The sequence below is a fragment of the Lampetra fluviatilis genome, chromosome 52 (assembly GCF_964198595.1).
Source record: "Lampetra fluviatilis chromosome 52, kcLamFluv1.1, whole genome shotgun sequence".
Lineage (NCBI taxonomy): Eukaryota > Metazoa > Chordata > Hyperoartia > Petromyzontiformes > Petromyzontidae > Lampetra > Lampetra fluviatilis.
Window position 1 is genome coordinate 270,081 of NC_136326.1, and position 12,977 is coordinate 283,057.

Below are 12,977 nucleotides of genomic sequence, written 5' to 3' on the forward strand. Positions count from 1 at the left end.
CGCGTCGTTCTGCGTGCGCGGTGTGCCGCTCGCGTCGTTCTGCGTGCGCGGTGTGCCGCTCGCGTCGTTCTGCGTGCGCGGTGTGCCGCTCGCGTCGTTCTGCGTGCGCGGTGTGCCGCTCGCGTCGTTCTGCGTGCGCGGTGTGCCGCTCGCGTCGTTCTGCGTGCGCGGTGTGCCGCTCGCGTCGTTCTGCGTGCGCGGTGTGCCGCTCGCGTCGTTCTGCGTGCGCGGTGTGCCGCTCGCGTCGTTCTGCGTGCGCGGTGTGCCGCTCGCGTCGTTCTGCGTGCGCGGTGTGCCGCTCGCGTCGTTCTGCGTGCGCGGTGTGCCGCTCGCGTCGTTCTGCGTGCGCGGTGTGCCGCTCGCGTCGTTCTGCGTGCGCGGTGTGCCGCTCGCATTCTGCGTGACCTGGCCGCATAGCCTGTGTATATATATAAACTCATTCGACGGAGACTTTCTATACTTTATATTTTAAGCTTGTCCCGCCCCTCCCCCGCTTTGCCCAAAATATTTTATATTTGTATCGTTCTGACATCGGATGTGTGGGTTCGGCCACGGCAATGATCCCGGCCAAATCTGCGTTGTTGAGAACCCCTCCACCATCCGGCAGCAAACGGAATCGTCGAGCGAGCGAACGAGCAACGGGCCAAGTTTGACAAGAAACCTCTCTCTCGTCTGAGCCGCCCGAATCTCATTCCATGCAATCGCAGCAATCGGTCTCGTTGCTAAACCCGGCCGCGAGAAGTGGTTGCTCTCCGGCGAGTTTAATAACAATCGGCGCATTGTGAAACGGGTGTCACGGTGGCTAGGAGATGTTAACTACCTCGCCTGGTGTACAGGAGGTCGTGGGTTCGATCTCGACCCTGACGCCCGCTGCTGTATATGTGGAGTTTGCGTCTCTCTCCCCGTGGTCGCGTGGATTTTTCTCCAGCTCCCTCCGGGTTTTCCCTCCACGTCTAGAATCGACATCACGTGTCAAGAGTATTCGGTTGCTAGACATGTCCACGTGATGATGATGATGAGAAGCCACTTCGTCGAGCTCGCGGTTGTGATGGGCAGGTCGCTTCTGAAAACAAAAACAGCGATGGAGCTCAGTGGGGCCTTACCTCCTAAAAAAATACCAAAATATTTCCGTAAAAAAGTTTTAGCACGACGACAACAACAACAACGACAACAACAACAACGACAACAACAACAACAACGACAACAACAACAACGACAACAACGGCGACGACGGCGGCGACGGGCGAGCGGTGACGCAGCTGGCGCGCGCGTCACAACTTCGGTGCGTTTGGGTCCCGTCGGGTGGCGGAGGGTTCTTACACGGCGACGATTTTGGCCGTCGTCGTCAGCTCGCTGAACCGAGATGTTTAAACTCTCGCCCTCCTCGCGTCGTCAAAACCCTGTCTCTGCGTTCGCGGCGGTGACGCTGCCCTTTTGCCTCTTGATTATTACGGATTTGTTGATGCATTCGTTGTTTTTTTATATTCCTTCTAAGGTTACATCCCTGTGTTTGACCGTTGGCGCGCGCGTGTGTGCGCGCGTGCACGCGTGTGTCTGCGCGTGTGCGTATGTGCGTGCGTGTGTGTGTGCGTGTGTGTGCGCGTGTGTGTGCGTGTGTGCGTGCGTGCACGCGTGTGTGTGCGCGTGTGCGTTTGTGTGCGCGTGCGTGTGCTCGCGGGAGCGAGCGGTGGCGCAACAGTCAGCGCGCTCCGTGCTCGGTCGCCCGGCGGTCCCGAGTTCGATCGCCGCTCGCGATCGCCAGCGATCGGCGAACATCGGAACCGGACCTGGGGCCTCGCCTAGATCGACTCGGCCTTAACTGGATAACCCAGACGCCGTGTGTAAACATGAGCACTGCGTGGTCTCTGGGCGCAGCACCGCGACTTGTTGTTCGTGCGCGAGGGCTCCCTTCATGAGCGTGCGCTCGCAGCACTTGCTGTGATTATTCTTTTTAAACCCATAGAATATATACATGAGCAGTGTTAACCCTCGCTCTAGTTAACATCCTGTCGTCATGAAACGTGCCATCACACACACCGTGACAACCACACACACCGTGACAACCACACACACCCCGTGACAACCACACACACACCGTGACAACCACACACACCGTGACAACCACACACACCCCGTGACAACCACACACACACCGTGACAACCACACACACACCGTGACAACCACACACACACCGTGACAACCACACACACCGTGACAACCACACACACACCGTGACAACCACACACACCGTGACAACCACACACACACCGTGACAACCACACACACACCGTGACAACCACACACACACCGTGACAACCACACACACCGTGACAACCACACACACACCGTGACAACCACACACACCGTGACAACCACACACACCGTGACAACCACACACACACCGTGACAACCACACACACACACCGTGACAACCACACACACACCCCGTGACAACCACACACACACACCGTGACAACCACACACACACACCGTGACAACCACACACACACACACCGTGACAACCACACACACACCGTGACAACCACACACACACACACCGTGACAATTACACATAGAGATACAGAGAGATACCTATGAACCCAGGGAGACACATCGAGATACACAGTTTATTTTGTTAACCGGCTGTGAGAACTCAGGAGGTCGTGGGTTCGATCACGAGCCTGACGATGCCTGTTGCTGGAGTCTGCGTGTCTCTCTCCCCGTGGTCGCGTGGATTTTTCTCCGGCTCCTCTGGGTTTCCCTCCATACAGAGCACCGTTGGTCTTACCTGGTACAACAAAAACAAGTTTAAGTTTTAAGTAGTTTAGTTTACAAGTTACAAGTCAGGCCACGTGATGACAAGTCGTGCCTTGCCCACAGGGCTGTATGTCGTCGGCCTTTCTCACTGCTCACGATAAATTCACCCTCTCGTTACCGTCTTTAGTGGGCATACCACATTATTTTAAGGTTATAGTAAGTGTATATTTTTTAAACGTGATGTACCTTGATAATGTTAATAATTAATATATACCCAAGTCAAACACAATATCACGGTACAAGTTTTATAGAAGTGCCTGTAATTCTCTGCTGAGCTGGTAATCATTAAGTTCAATAAACATTAATTTCTTATCAGTGTTGACTGCAAGTCATTTGAAAGACGTATCCGTAGTGTAATCAAGATAAGCAAACAATATCATATTAACATAGTTTCAATTAGTAACACACTGCAAAATATCTGTTCTCTCTCTAAGAGAGAGGACGACTCAGAGGGAGAGAACGACTCAGAGAGAGAGATAGGGAGGACGACTCAGAGAGAGAGAGGACGACTCAGAGAGAGAGAGGACGACTCAGAGAGAGAGAGGACGACTCGGAGGCGCCAGGAGGAGGGACCACAGACGAGGAGTGGGAAGGCAGCAGCAGGAGTAGCAGCAGCAGCAGGAGCAGCAGCAGCAGCAGCCGCAGCAGCAGCAGCAGCCACGCGGTGAGGATCCGGCGCTACCAACAATTGCCCGAGCTCTGCGGTCCTCTACTCATGGAGGTGGCATCGGCCCAATTCATGTGTCTAGACACCCGGAGAAACCCCCACGTGTGCGAGCGAGGCAGCAGCACTCTGCCCCCCTCCCCCCCCCCCGTACAGAAGGGAGCACACACACACAAGGCCCCCCCCCCTCACTGAACCCCAGTGGCTCGCCCCCTCTCTGTCGCCTCAACAGTGCGGGGTCACAGGCGGCCACATCCATCTGCTTCTCCACGGCAATGACATGAAGTCACATTTGTACACAATCCATTGGCCCACGACGTTCTTGGAATGCATCATTTCAGCGGCATTGAATGAGGACGAGGAAAGATACTCCGAGTAGCACGGTTGGCTACGTACGGTGCGAAAGAAGTTCAACATACGTACACATGTGCATACATACAGACCCATATCTTCACGAGAGGGTCCTTGCCTGTAACATCTGCCAGTTCGCCAGCATTGTTTCAAGGGAGCCTGCTACTGCTGATGAGACAGACGGTGGTGGTGATGATAGTGGTGGTGGAAATGGTGGTTATGGTGGTGATGGTGGTGGTGATGATGTTGGTGATGGTGGTGATGGTGGAGGTGGTGGTGATGATGCTGTTGGTGATGGTAATGGTGGTGATGGTAATGGTGGTGATGGTGGTGGTAATGGTGGTGATGGTGGAGGTGGTGGTGATGGTGGTGATGATGATGGTGGTGGTGATGTTGGTGATGGTAATGGTGATGATGATGTTGGTGATGGTGGAGGTGGTGGTGATGGTAATGGTGGTGATGTTGGTGATGGTAATGGTGGTGATGGTAATGGTGGTGATGGTGGAGGTGGTGGTGATGGTAATGGTGGTGATGGTAATGGTGGTGATGGTGGTGGTGATGTTGGTGATGGTAATGGTGGTGATGGTGATGGAGGTGTTGGTGATGAGGCTGCGTGCTTGGTCCATGAAGGACGTGTTGGCTGCATTCGCTTCGGAGTCCGTCAGCACTGGCTCAGGGGCGACTTGCGTGTGAGCGGGTCGAGTCCACGTGTGTCACGGGCTCCACCTCTCTGACATCTAAAAACTATCTCTTTTGTAGTTTACCAGGTAAGGCCCCACGGATCTGTGTAGCTTCGGTGAGCGATCACAAATGATAGCTCAACGAAGTGTCTTATCATCATCATCATCATCACGGTGTGGAAATGTATCGCAGCCAAATACACTAAACGCGTGATGTCAATTATGCATGTGGAGGGGAAACCCGGAGGACTCGGATGAAAATCCACACGACCACAGAGAAAGAGAGAGAGACGCAAACTCAAAATAAACAGCAGCAGCAGAAGGCGTCAGGGTTGGGATCGAACTCACGACCTCCTGCGTACCAGGCGAGGTAGTTAACAGCTCCCAGACACCGTGGACCGAAACGTCGCCTATCATACGCCACTGGGGGGCGCTACCCCACTGGGGGGCTACCCCACTGGGGGGCTACGCCACTGGGGGGCGCTACGCCACTGGGGGGCTACCCCACTGGGGGGCTACGCCACTGGGGGGCTACGCCACTGGGGGGCGCTACGCCACCTCTTGCCGGCTGTCTGTGCCGTGAGTCAGAGAGACGCAGAGGGAGACGCGCACTCTGGGACCCTGGGGGGTTGAGCCCAGGCCCCCTTGACCCCAGTGAAGACGCCTGTCACCTGTGTGGTGGACTGCCTCTGGGGGGCGCTACGAGTTGAATGGAACAATCGACGCACGTGGTCATGTCGAGGCTCAGTATTGTCGAGGGGGTAAGTGGAGTGAATACGGGGGGCGGTGATTGTGGGAGGGGCGTAGGACGGAGGGGGCGGGGCTTAAAGTGAGAGGCGTGGTTTATGGGGACGAGGCGAGGCTTAGGTGCAAAGGGGGGAGGGGCTTATGTCGTGGAATGGCCCTTCTTTATATACTGTACTACACCATGAATAAGGGCCATTGTCCGAAACGTCTCTTACGAGGTATCGTGCCACAGTGTTATCGAATGAAGGAGCGAACCATTCGGCTTAGGGGTGGGACTGGAGCTCAGGGGCGGGGCTCGGGCTATGAGGGGCGGGGCTTGGCCTGTGCGACGGTTGGGGGGGGCCTCGCGCCGGAAGTGACGTAACGCGCGGGAAAGGCCGCGGGGCTCGCGCGCGCGCGGAGCGAGAAGCGGCGGCGCCTCAGAGCGCGGACTCGGCTCGCCTCAGAGCCGCCAACCACCGCCGATCGCGGGATAATCGCTCTCGTCCGCTCAATAAACATCGCGGGTCAAACACAATACTATTTTCTTTTATTATAACAGTATTCTATATATTTGTAATAATGATTTTAAAAAATTATGAAGTACAATTTACCTCAGCGCTGCCTGCTGCTACCATTGGAATGAATGGGATGGGAGGCGACTTTCGACTGAGGGCGGATTGAGGAGTTTGTAGAGACGACGACGACGACGAGGAGGAGAAGGTGAAGAGCAGGAGAAGAGGAGGAAGAGGAGACGAGGAGGAGGTGGGGGGAGTACCGCCAGGAGAAAGACGCCGGCTGCTGTGGAGACGTCATTGGACCTCGCTTTGAGCAGAGACTTAAACCGCCAACCTCACCCACCACCATTCCATCACAACACACGCAGTGGTTTCATTATTGTTGACGTCTTCATTTTACCATTCTGGGATTTAATCGTTCGGAGTATATCTATCGACCAGCGTTTTGGTTTTCCTGTACAATACAGTATATGTATACTGTCGTGATTTACTGTATGCCGTACGCTGCGTTACAGTACACATTTACAACAATTAGTTTGTGTATCGTTTTAAGTAGTGAGTAATCAAACTACGTTATTCTAGGTTTCAACACAGTGTACAAATGCATTCCGTCTAATGTTGGTCTATGCACTGCACTGTATAATATAGTGACGTGCAATTATATACTGTAGCATTGCATATGCAATGCAGTAAAGACTACTGTACGCGCTTTGGACATACTGGAGGATTGTTAATTCATTATGGAGTGTTAACAGTTTTTGCTCACTTCTGTGTATATTGTAACACAACACTCTTAATAGTACTGTATGCAGTAATCAGACGAGTATATACTGTTACCAGCCGAGGCAGAGACCTATATCTGCACATTGTATGCAGGAGAGAATGTGCAGTCTATATATCTTCACAATATACATAGACGGATTTATTTTAGTGGCCTCTACTGAATAATTCGCCCATTTGACACCGGGCTCTTGACAGGCAGTTCCTTCTCTTGTAACTGCGTGAATATTATCACGATTTAATGTTATCTGTTTACTAGGCTAGATAGAACGCGAAATGATAAAATACTTCGAAGGCTAATTCCGTGTATAGTGTATATTTTGTATTACTTTCGTGGGATACCCTTTGCTAATACAGAGCCCATTTGATGCAAGTCTTAGATCTATTAGTTTACTGTTCTTTACCTAAGTGGGATCTCATTGGTGGTGTGTAAGGGTTGTGTGTATATAATGTCTGAATATGTATTAGATTGGAGTAGCCGTTTCCAATAGAAACCCTATTGATACAAGACTTGCAAGAGCGTTCTCGTAACTAGTGTACATCATTATTCGTTTACTATCCTTTACTTGTAGAGAGCCCATTCACATAAGTATTTTGAACGGGTGATAAGTGTATATATCTTATAGTTTATTCTCATTTACTAGGTGAGCGTAAATCGACACTAAGATATTGGAAGGGGGGAGACCTACCTACATATTTTACGAAGTAGAATACACCTCAGCATACACCCCCATCACAGTGCACGCATCATACTCATCACCTCAGCATCTCAGCAGCAGCCGCTGTCGCATCGAGCCACACCGAGAAGACATCCAGAGACACCGAGCCCGTCTTGCGAAGTGGCCGGGAGGACAATAGGCCCCGGCGCACCCCACCGATCGCACTCGACGGTGACCGTCATGGCGAAGAGCGGCGAGGACGCCAAGGAGAACCTGTCGAAGCTGCCCGACGAGGAGCTGCTGCGCTGGAGCAAGGAGGAGCTGGTGCGGCGCTTGCGCAAGTCCGAGGCCGACAAGATGTCGCTGATGATGGACCATGGCAACCTGATGAAGGAGGTGAACCGCCGCCTGCAGACTCACCTGCACGAGATCCGCGGCCTCAAGGACGTCAACCAGCGGCTGCAGGACGACGCGCAAGAGCTGCGCGACCTCTGCTGCTTCTTGGACGACGACCGGCAGAAGGCAAAGAAGCTGGCGTGGGAGTGGCAGCGCTTCGGGCGCTACACAGCCGCCGTGCTGCGCAAGGAGGTGGCGGCGCAGCAGCGGCGCCTGCGCGAGCTGGAGGTGCGCCAGGACGCGCTCGTGCGCGAGAACTCCGACCTCAAGGAGCTCTGCCTCATGCTGGACGAGGAGCGTAACGGTGGCGCCGCAGGCAGCCGCGGCTCCGTGGGCAGCCAGACGAGCCTCACGGGCGCCACCGGCGCCGTCGCCCCCACGGGTGGCGTCGGTGCACCCGCCGGTGTAGTCGTCGCTGCGGCAGCGGCCGTGGCAGCGCCTTCGCCGGGCGCGGGGACCCCGGCTGGCGGGGCGATCGTGCGAGACGGAGGCGACGGCAGTAGCAGCAGCTCGTCCAGCAGCGGCAGCACCAGCAGCCCGGATCACCAGCACAAGGCGGCGGCGGCAGCGGCGGCGGTGGCGGCACAAGGAGGTGCCAACGCTGTTGCCCGGGAGGCTCAGCTGAGGGCGTCTGCAGAGGACCTTGTGGATGCTCAGCAGCAGCAGCACCAGCAGCAGATCCGTGGGCTCGGCTACCCCAACGGAGTGAGCGGTACGAGAACCGCACCTCGTACGCGCCGGTAGCTTCGGAGCTTCCCAAACTCCAGCTCCCCTGCGTGCGGCCACGTGGTTGTCTCTCCCTCCAGAGTCTTACACGTGGAGGAAGATTCACCCCGTCCATAGGATGGGCTGCCATCTAGTCTACATTATAAAAAAAAAGATTTTCTCGTCTGTTGTGAGTCCGTCTGCCAGTCACAGCACTTGTAGGCGAGTGAAGGCTCATTCTGACCGGAAGTAACCAGGGACCGATGGTATTGACACTGAGCTACGTGTGACCTAAGACCTTTCAACTTGATCAAAAAAGCTACGGATGAAAAATGTCATCCTATGGTAAACTTACATAGTTTTAGACATTTCCGAACTTTCTTCGTGTTCCTATGGGAATAGTTTCGTAAATTCTGAGTAATGTCACTCACGTACAATGTATGCAGCTTTGTTGGATCAACGGTTTGGAGGTCACTCGTGACCGGGTGGTTGAGGGAGGAGTGTAGTTTAGAAATATTTAAGGTTTCACCCCGTTCTGTCAGGGAGGGCTTATTCTTCATGATTTTGTAGATGACCCTTGCTATATGCGGTGCTGTGGCAGACTGTCTGACTCACAATCCAGAGTTCACAAGGTCAAAGTCAGGGGCCAATTGAGCCCATTGTTATCAAAATCGTCGTTGTCATCTCTCCAGGCTCAATAAGCAAGTGGGAGGTACCACTTTGTGGGAAGTCAACGGTGAGATTGGTCCCACCGTAGGGATGTGGATTCTTCATGGCTCGTTCAGGACTGTCAATGGCGATAAGTGTAAGCCGCCATTGCTCATTTGATCAGCAGGACGCTTCTATATTGGAAACGACGAGTGTGTTGAGTGTGCACTGAGGTGCAGACTGGGATGTTGTAAAATATAAAGATAAATCTTAGCCCACATGTCACATCTCACTCATTGAACTCTCCACCCATGTTGAGGACTTGGTCTACCAGACTGCCTCTCGTGCCTCAGCGACACATTGTTCAACCAACACACTGCAGGTCACGACAACTCACCTGCTCACCACACTGCAGGTCACAACAACAGGCTCACCAAATTACCTACCACACTGCAGGTCACAACACTTCTCGCTCTGCTTCTTCCCTCGCACCGCTGCATTTGAGAATCTTCTCTCATTGTCTCTTATAACCTTGCTGAATTCAAGAAACGTGTTAAATCTTATCTATCACATCTTTAATAGTGCGATCTGTCGCTGCCTGCTTGACATGTTGAGTATTTGGGCCTGAGCTAAGAAGCTGCATACAAAAAAGTGGAGGTGTTGCTGCTGTCGATGTGGGGCAGTTACCTGATAGAAGACGTGAGGGACTGGCATTTTGGAAGCTCCAGACATACATCAATCAACAGGTGGTCACTAGGGCCGGATTTTAATTCCTTGTCCCTCACACTAGAGCAGACAAGACCACCCCTTCTCCTGACATGTAAAGACACACAAAACCCGAATCTATTGCGGTACACACTCCAATGAAGATAGCATTGTTTATATTGTTCATATTAAAAGGATAATATGAATAAACAGTCCTAATTTTGTTAAGAAAAAAATCTTTATTTTGTGGGACCTTATTCAGAGTTGTACCCTGGACAAATGTCATCTTCCCCCCTCCTCACCTCCCAAAAATCCGGCCCTAGTTTTCCCTTACACAAGAAGCTGTCACAACTGCACAAGCACCAGCACCTTCACCCTTCACTTTCGTTTCTAACCAATTCTCTTACATGCAAGTGTGCGATGTGCGTGTGTGTAGTCTCACACTGAAAAATGCACAGGTGCGAAGTTTTTAAATCGATGGTACCCTATTTGAAAACTGCAGCCAATGTTGGTCGATAGATTTCTGTGAATACAAATGGGTGCTGCTGCCTTTGGCCCCATGCACCAAAAACAAGATTGTTTTGCTTCCGTGTTTTTGTCTCTGGCGAGCGCTCTGCGTTGGGCGAGCAGCCTGCTGCATGAGTAGTGGTTTTGTTTGTTTGTTGTTTTGGTATCAATAGCCAAGGCTGTTTGCCCTGACACCCATGTCTGTCTAGTGAAATAAGAGTCAATGCACTGCGTTGGGAGGAGGACGCCACCACCGCAGTGGTGTTGTAATGGTTAGTACTCTCGACTTGCAATCCAGAGGTTGCAGGTTTGATTCCATCTCCTTGCGCGGCAGTTTTGATCAAGTTTCTTAAAAATCCCCCCGGCTCCGACCTCTGTTCACCCGGCAGTATACATGGGAATGCCACAGTTAGCCAATCAGCAGATCACGTGTGGTCAGATAAAATGTGGGTGCTCCACCTTTTCCGAGATGTCTGGCCGGTGCGAAATAGTCGGAAAAATACCCTCTAGATGGGAGCTCAGGAGCTCCCTCGAGTAAAGGCCCTTTCACCAGCAGTGGTGGTGAGCAAGCAATCGCAGGGCTGCGCCTTTATCAGGTACGCGTTATACTTTTGCACCATAAGTGCACCGTAAGTGTCGTGGTATTTAACAATTCACACGTGATTATTTAAAATCGATTCTTTACGCTCGTGAAACATGCGTCCATGTGCGAGAATCGATTATTAAGTATTTGTGTGTGATGTATGTAATCTGTTCCTGTAAACTCCTGTAATCACTGCAGACTCTGTTCACCATCGTGACAAAAAAATTATCGATTATTAAATTTAATTGGGACCCCTTCCACCCCCTCCAGATCTTTACTATTCATAGAATCAGAGTGTTTTTTTTAATCAGAGTATGTTTTTTGTTTGAATTCTCACCACAAGCATTGTGGTTAATGCAGACATGATTCCTTGTAAAAGATTTCAGTTTGGTGTTACAACATCTTAACACCTGTTTTGTTGCCAGAAAAAAGGGGAAAACCCTATTATCAGACTTCTTAGGTTTTTTCGGTATTATCAGATTCATAGAATTGCAAAGGTGGTGATGAGTCGCTGTCCACTGTTATGTTTGGGATGAATTCTTCTGTGGGCTGCTTTATGTTTTTTGGCTTGAAGCTTCGATGTTCCATTATAATTGTTAAGAGTTCACTGTTAATTCCTGAGCCATACACAATGGTCAACTACCTAAATCACCACTCGGATTTTTCGCGTTTATTGTTAATACCCAACGTCGACAGAGTTTGACTCGGGTACCATTGAAGATCGTTCAGGATGAATTTCATATCACAGCGCCTGAGGTTTGCAGAGCCTGACTAAAGCATCTTAAGGCATCCCTTGGAAGATAAGTACTCCATTAAAGTTGACACTTTCCTCTGTCATCGAGGCCACACCGAAGCACCCTTAGGAACATTGGGGTTCATTCCTCACCTCCGATTAGCACGGTTGGCTGCGTACGGTGCGAAATAACTTCACCATACACACATTCTGAATGCCCGAGGCTTGTAGAGCCAGATTAAGGTTATTATAACTCAATGGTTAATGCCTGTTTCTCATTCAGCCAGACTAGAGCACCATTTCCTTTCTTGAGGGATCATTCTCAAGGCTCTGAGACCCCACACAGAGGCACTCCGCGTGATTCTTGAGGCGTTCCCAACGACTGCTGCTTGACAAGTCGAGACTTAAGCGCTCTCTCAGGGTGCGTGGAGTTGGGTGCTAACGCTTGCATTTTCCGTGCCTTTGCTTTCTCCTTGCTCGTGACACCTCCGTGTTTTTTTTGCGCCGTCAACAATTAAGTTAAGTCGGTGCACGCGGCTGTATTCCAAAGTCTCCGCGGGTGGTGCAGTTATTATTATTCGCTTTCATCATAGGTCGTTCGTTTCATTGGAATTTAGAGAGCAGTCAATATTGTTGTGATCAGCTTTCTATTTCGCTTAGATTTGATTTATATTTGTGAGTGTAGTTTACGTGTATGCACAGCGCTTTGAGATGTACATCAATATGAAAGGCGCTTTTTCAAACGGAGGAGATGATTACTGTTATTACCACCTCGCCGTTAGGTTGCGGCGTGTGCTACCCACAAACGTCACACCCCCCTGTCTTGTCGTGCGGGCGTGAGCTTGTTTAGATGGGGGCCGAAACAAAAGTCTTGGGGGGAGGTGGCGGGGTGGCCACAACACAAGTCGGCGTTAGACAAACTTTAAACAAATGTTCAACAAACGACAGAACGAGTATTGTACGGTCTGCTCCTGTCCAGCGTGTATCCTCCCGCTCGAGCTCTCACCGTCGCCATGTTTAGGATGGTCCAAATGTCTTGTGATCCCCCAATGAATCGAATCCGAACATTTTTTTGGGGAAATTAATTACATTACACACACATTGGTATATAAAACAAATGTTAAGTTTTATAGAATTTAATGAGGTTTACAAGACATCTGAACCAACCTGTACAGTACGGAAGTCTGCTATGCCCAACGTGTATTGGCTTGATCACCGATAAAAAAATTTCACCAGCCCCTGACACTGGGGTGGGGGGCTGTGTGTCGCACCCCTGGTGGGGCGAATGAGCCATTTCCCCCATGTCCATTACCTGAGTGCCGGCCCCTCGGAGCTCGGCATTAAATGAAGTGAGGCTGCTGTGTATGTATGTTGAACGTCTTTCGAACCGTATGTAGCAAACCGCGCTAATCGGGAGGTGCCGGGGGGAGGTGACAATAAACTAAACACAAAAAGCAGCTCTAAGGAAATGAGTTTTCAACAAAGTCCCCGTTGAAGTAAACGG

At 51.4% G+C, this 12,977-nt stretch overlaps 2 protein-coding genes across 3 annotated transcripts in view; one reads left to right on the forward strand and one right to left on the reverse strand.

Moving 5' to 3' along the window:
• The window catches only part of LOC144949033 (ectonucleoside triphosphate diphosphohydrolase 5-like), a 274,189-nt gene that overhangs the window by 257,402 nt on the left and 3,810 nt on the right, over positions 1-12,977 (reverse strand). The window lies entirely within an intron of this gene.
• The window catches only part of LOC144949032 (coiled-coil domain-containing protein 85C-A-like), a 63,655-nt gene continuing 56,297 nt past the window's right edge, over positions 5,620-12,977 (forward strand). For both annotated transcript variants that reach the window (XM_078878823.1, XM_078878824.1), the window contains exon 1: positions 5,620-8,304. In XM_078878823.1, coding sequence (XP_078734949.1) covers positions 7,437-8,304 — 868 coding nt within the window. In that variant the 5' untranslated portion in view covers positions 5,620-7,436. The remainder of the gene's footprint in view (positions 8,305-12,977) is intronic.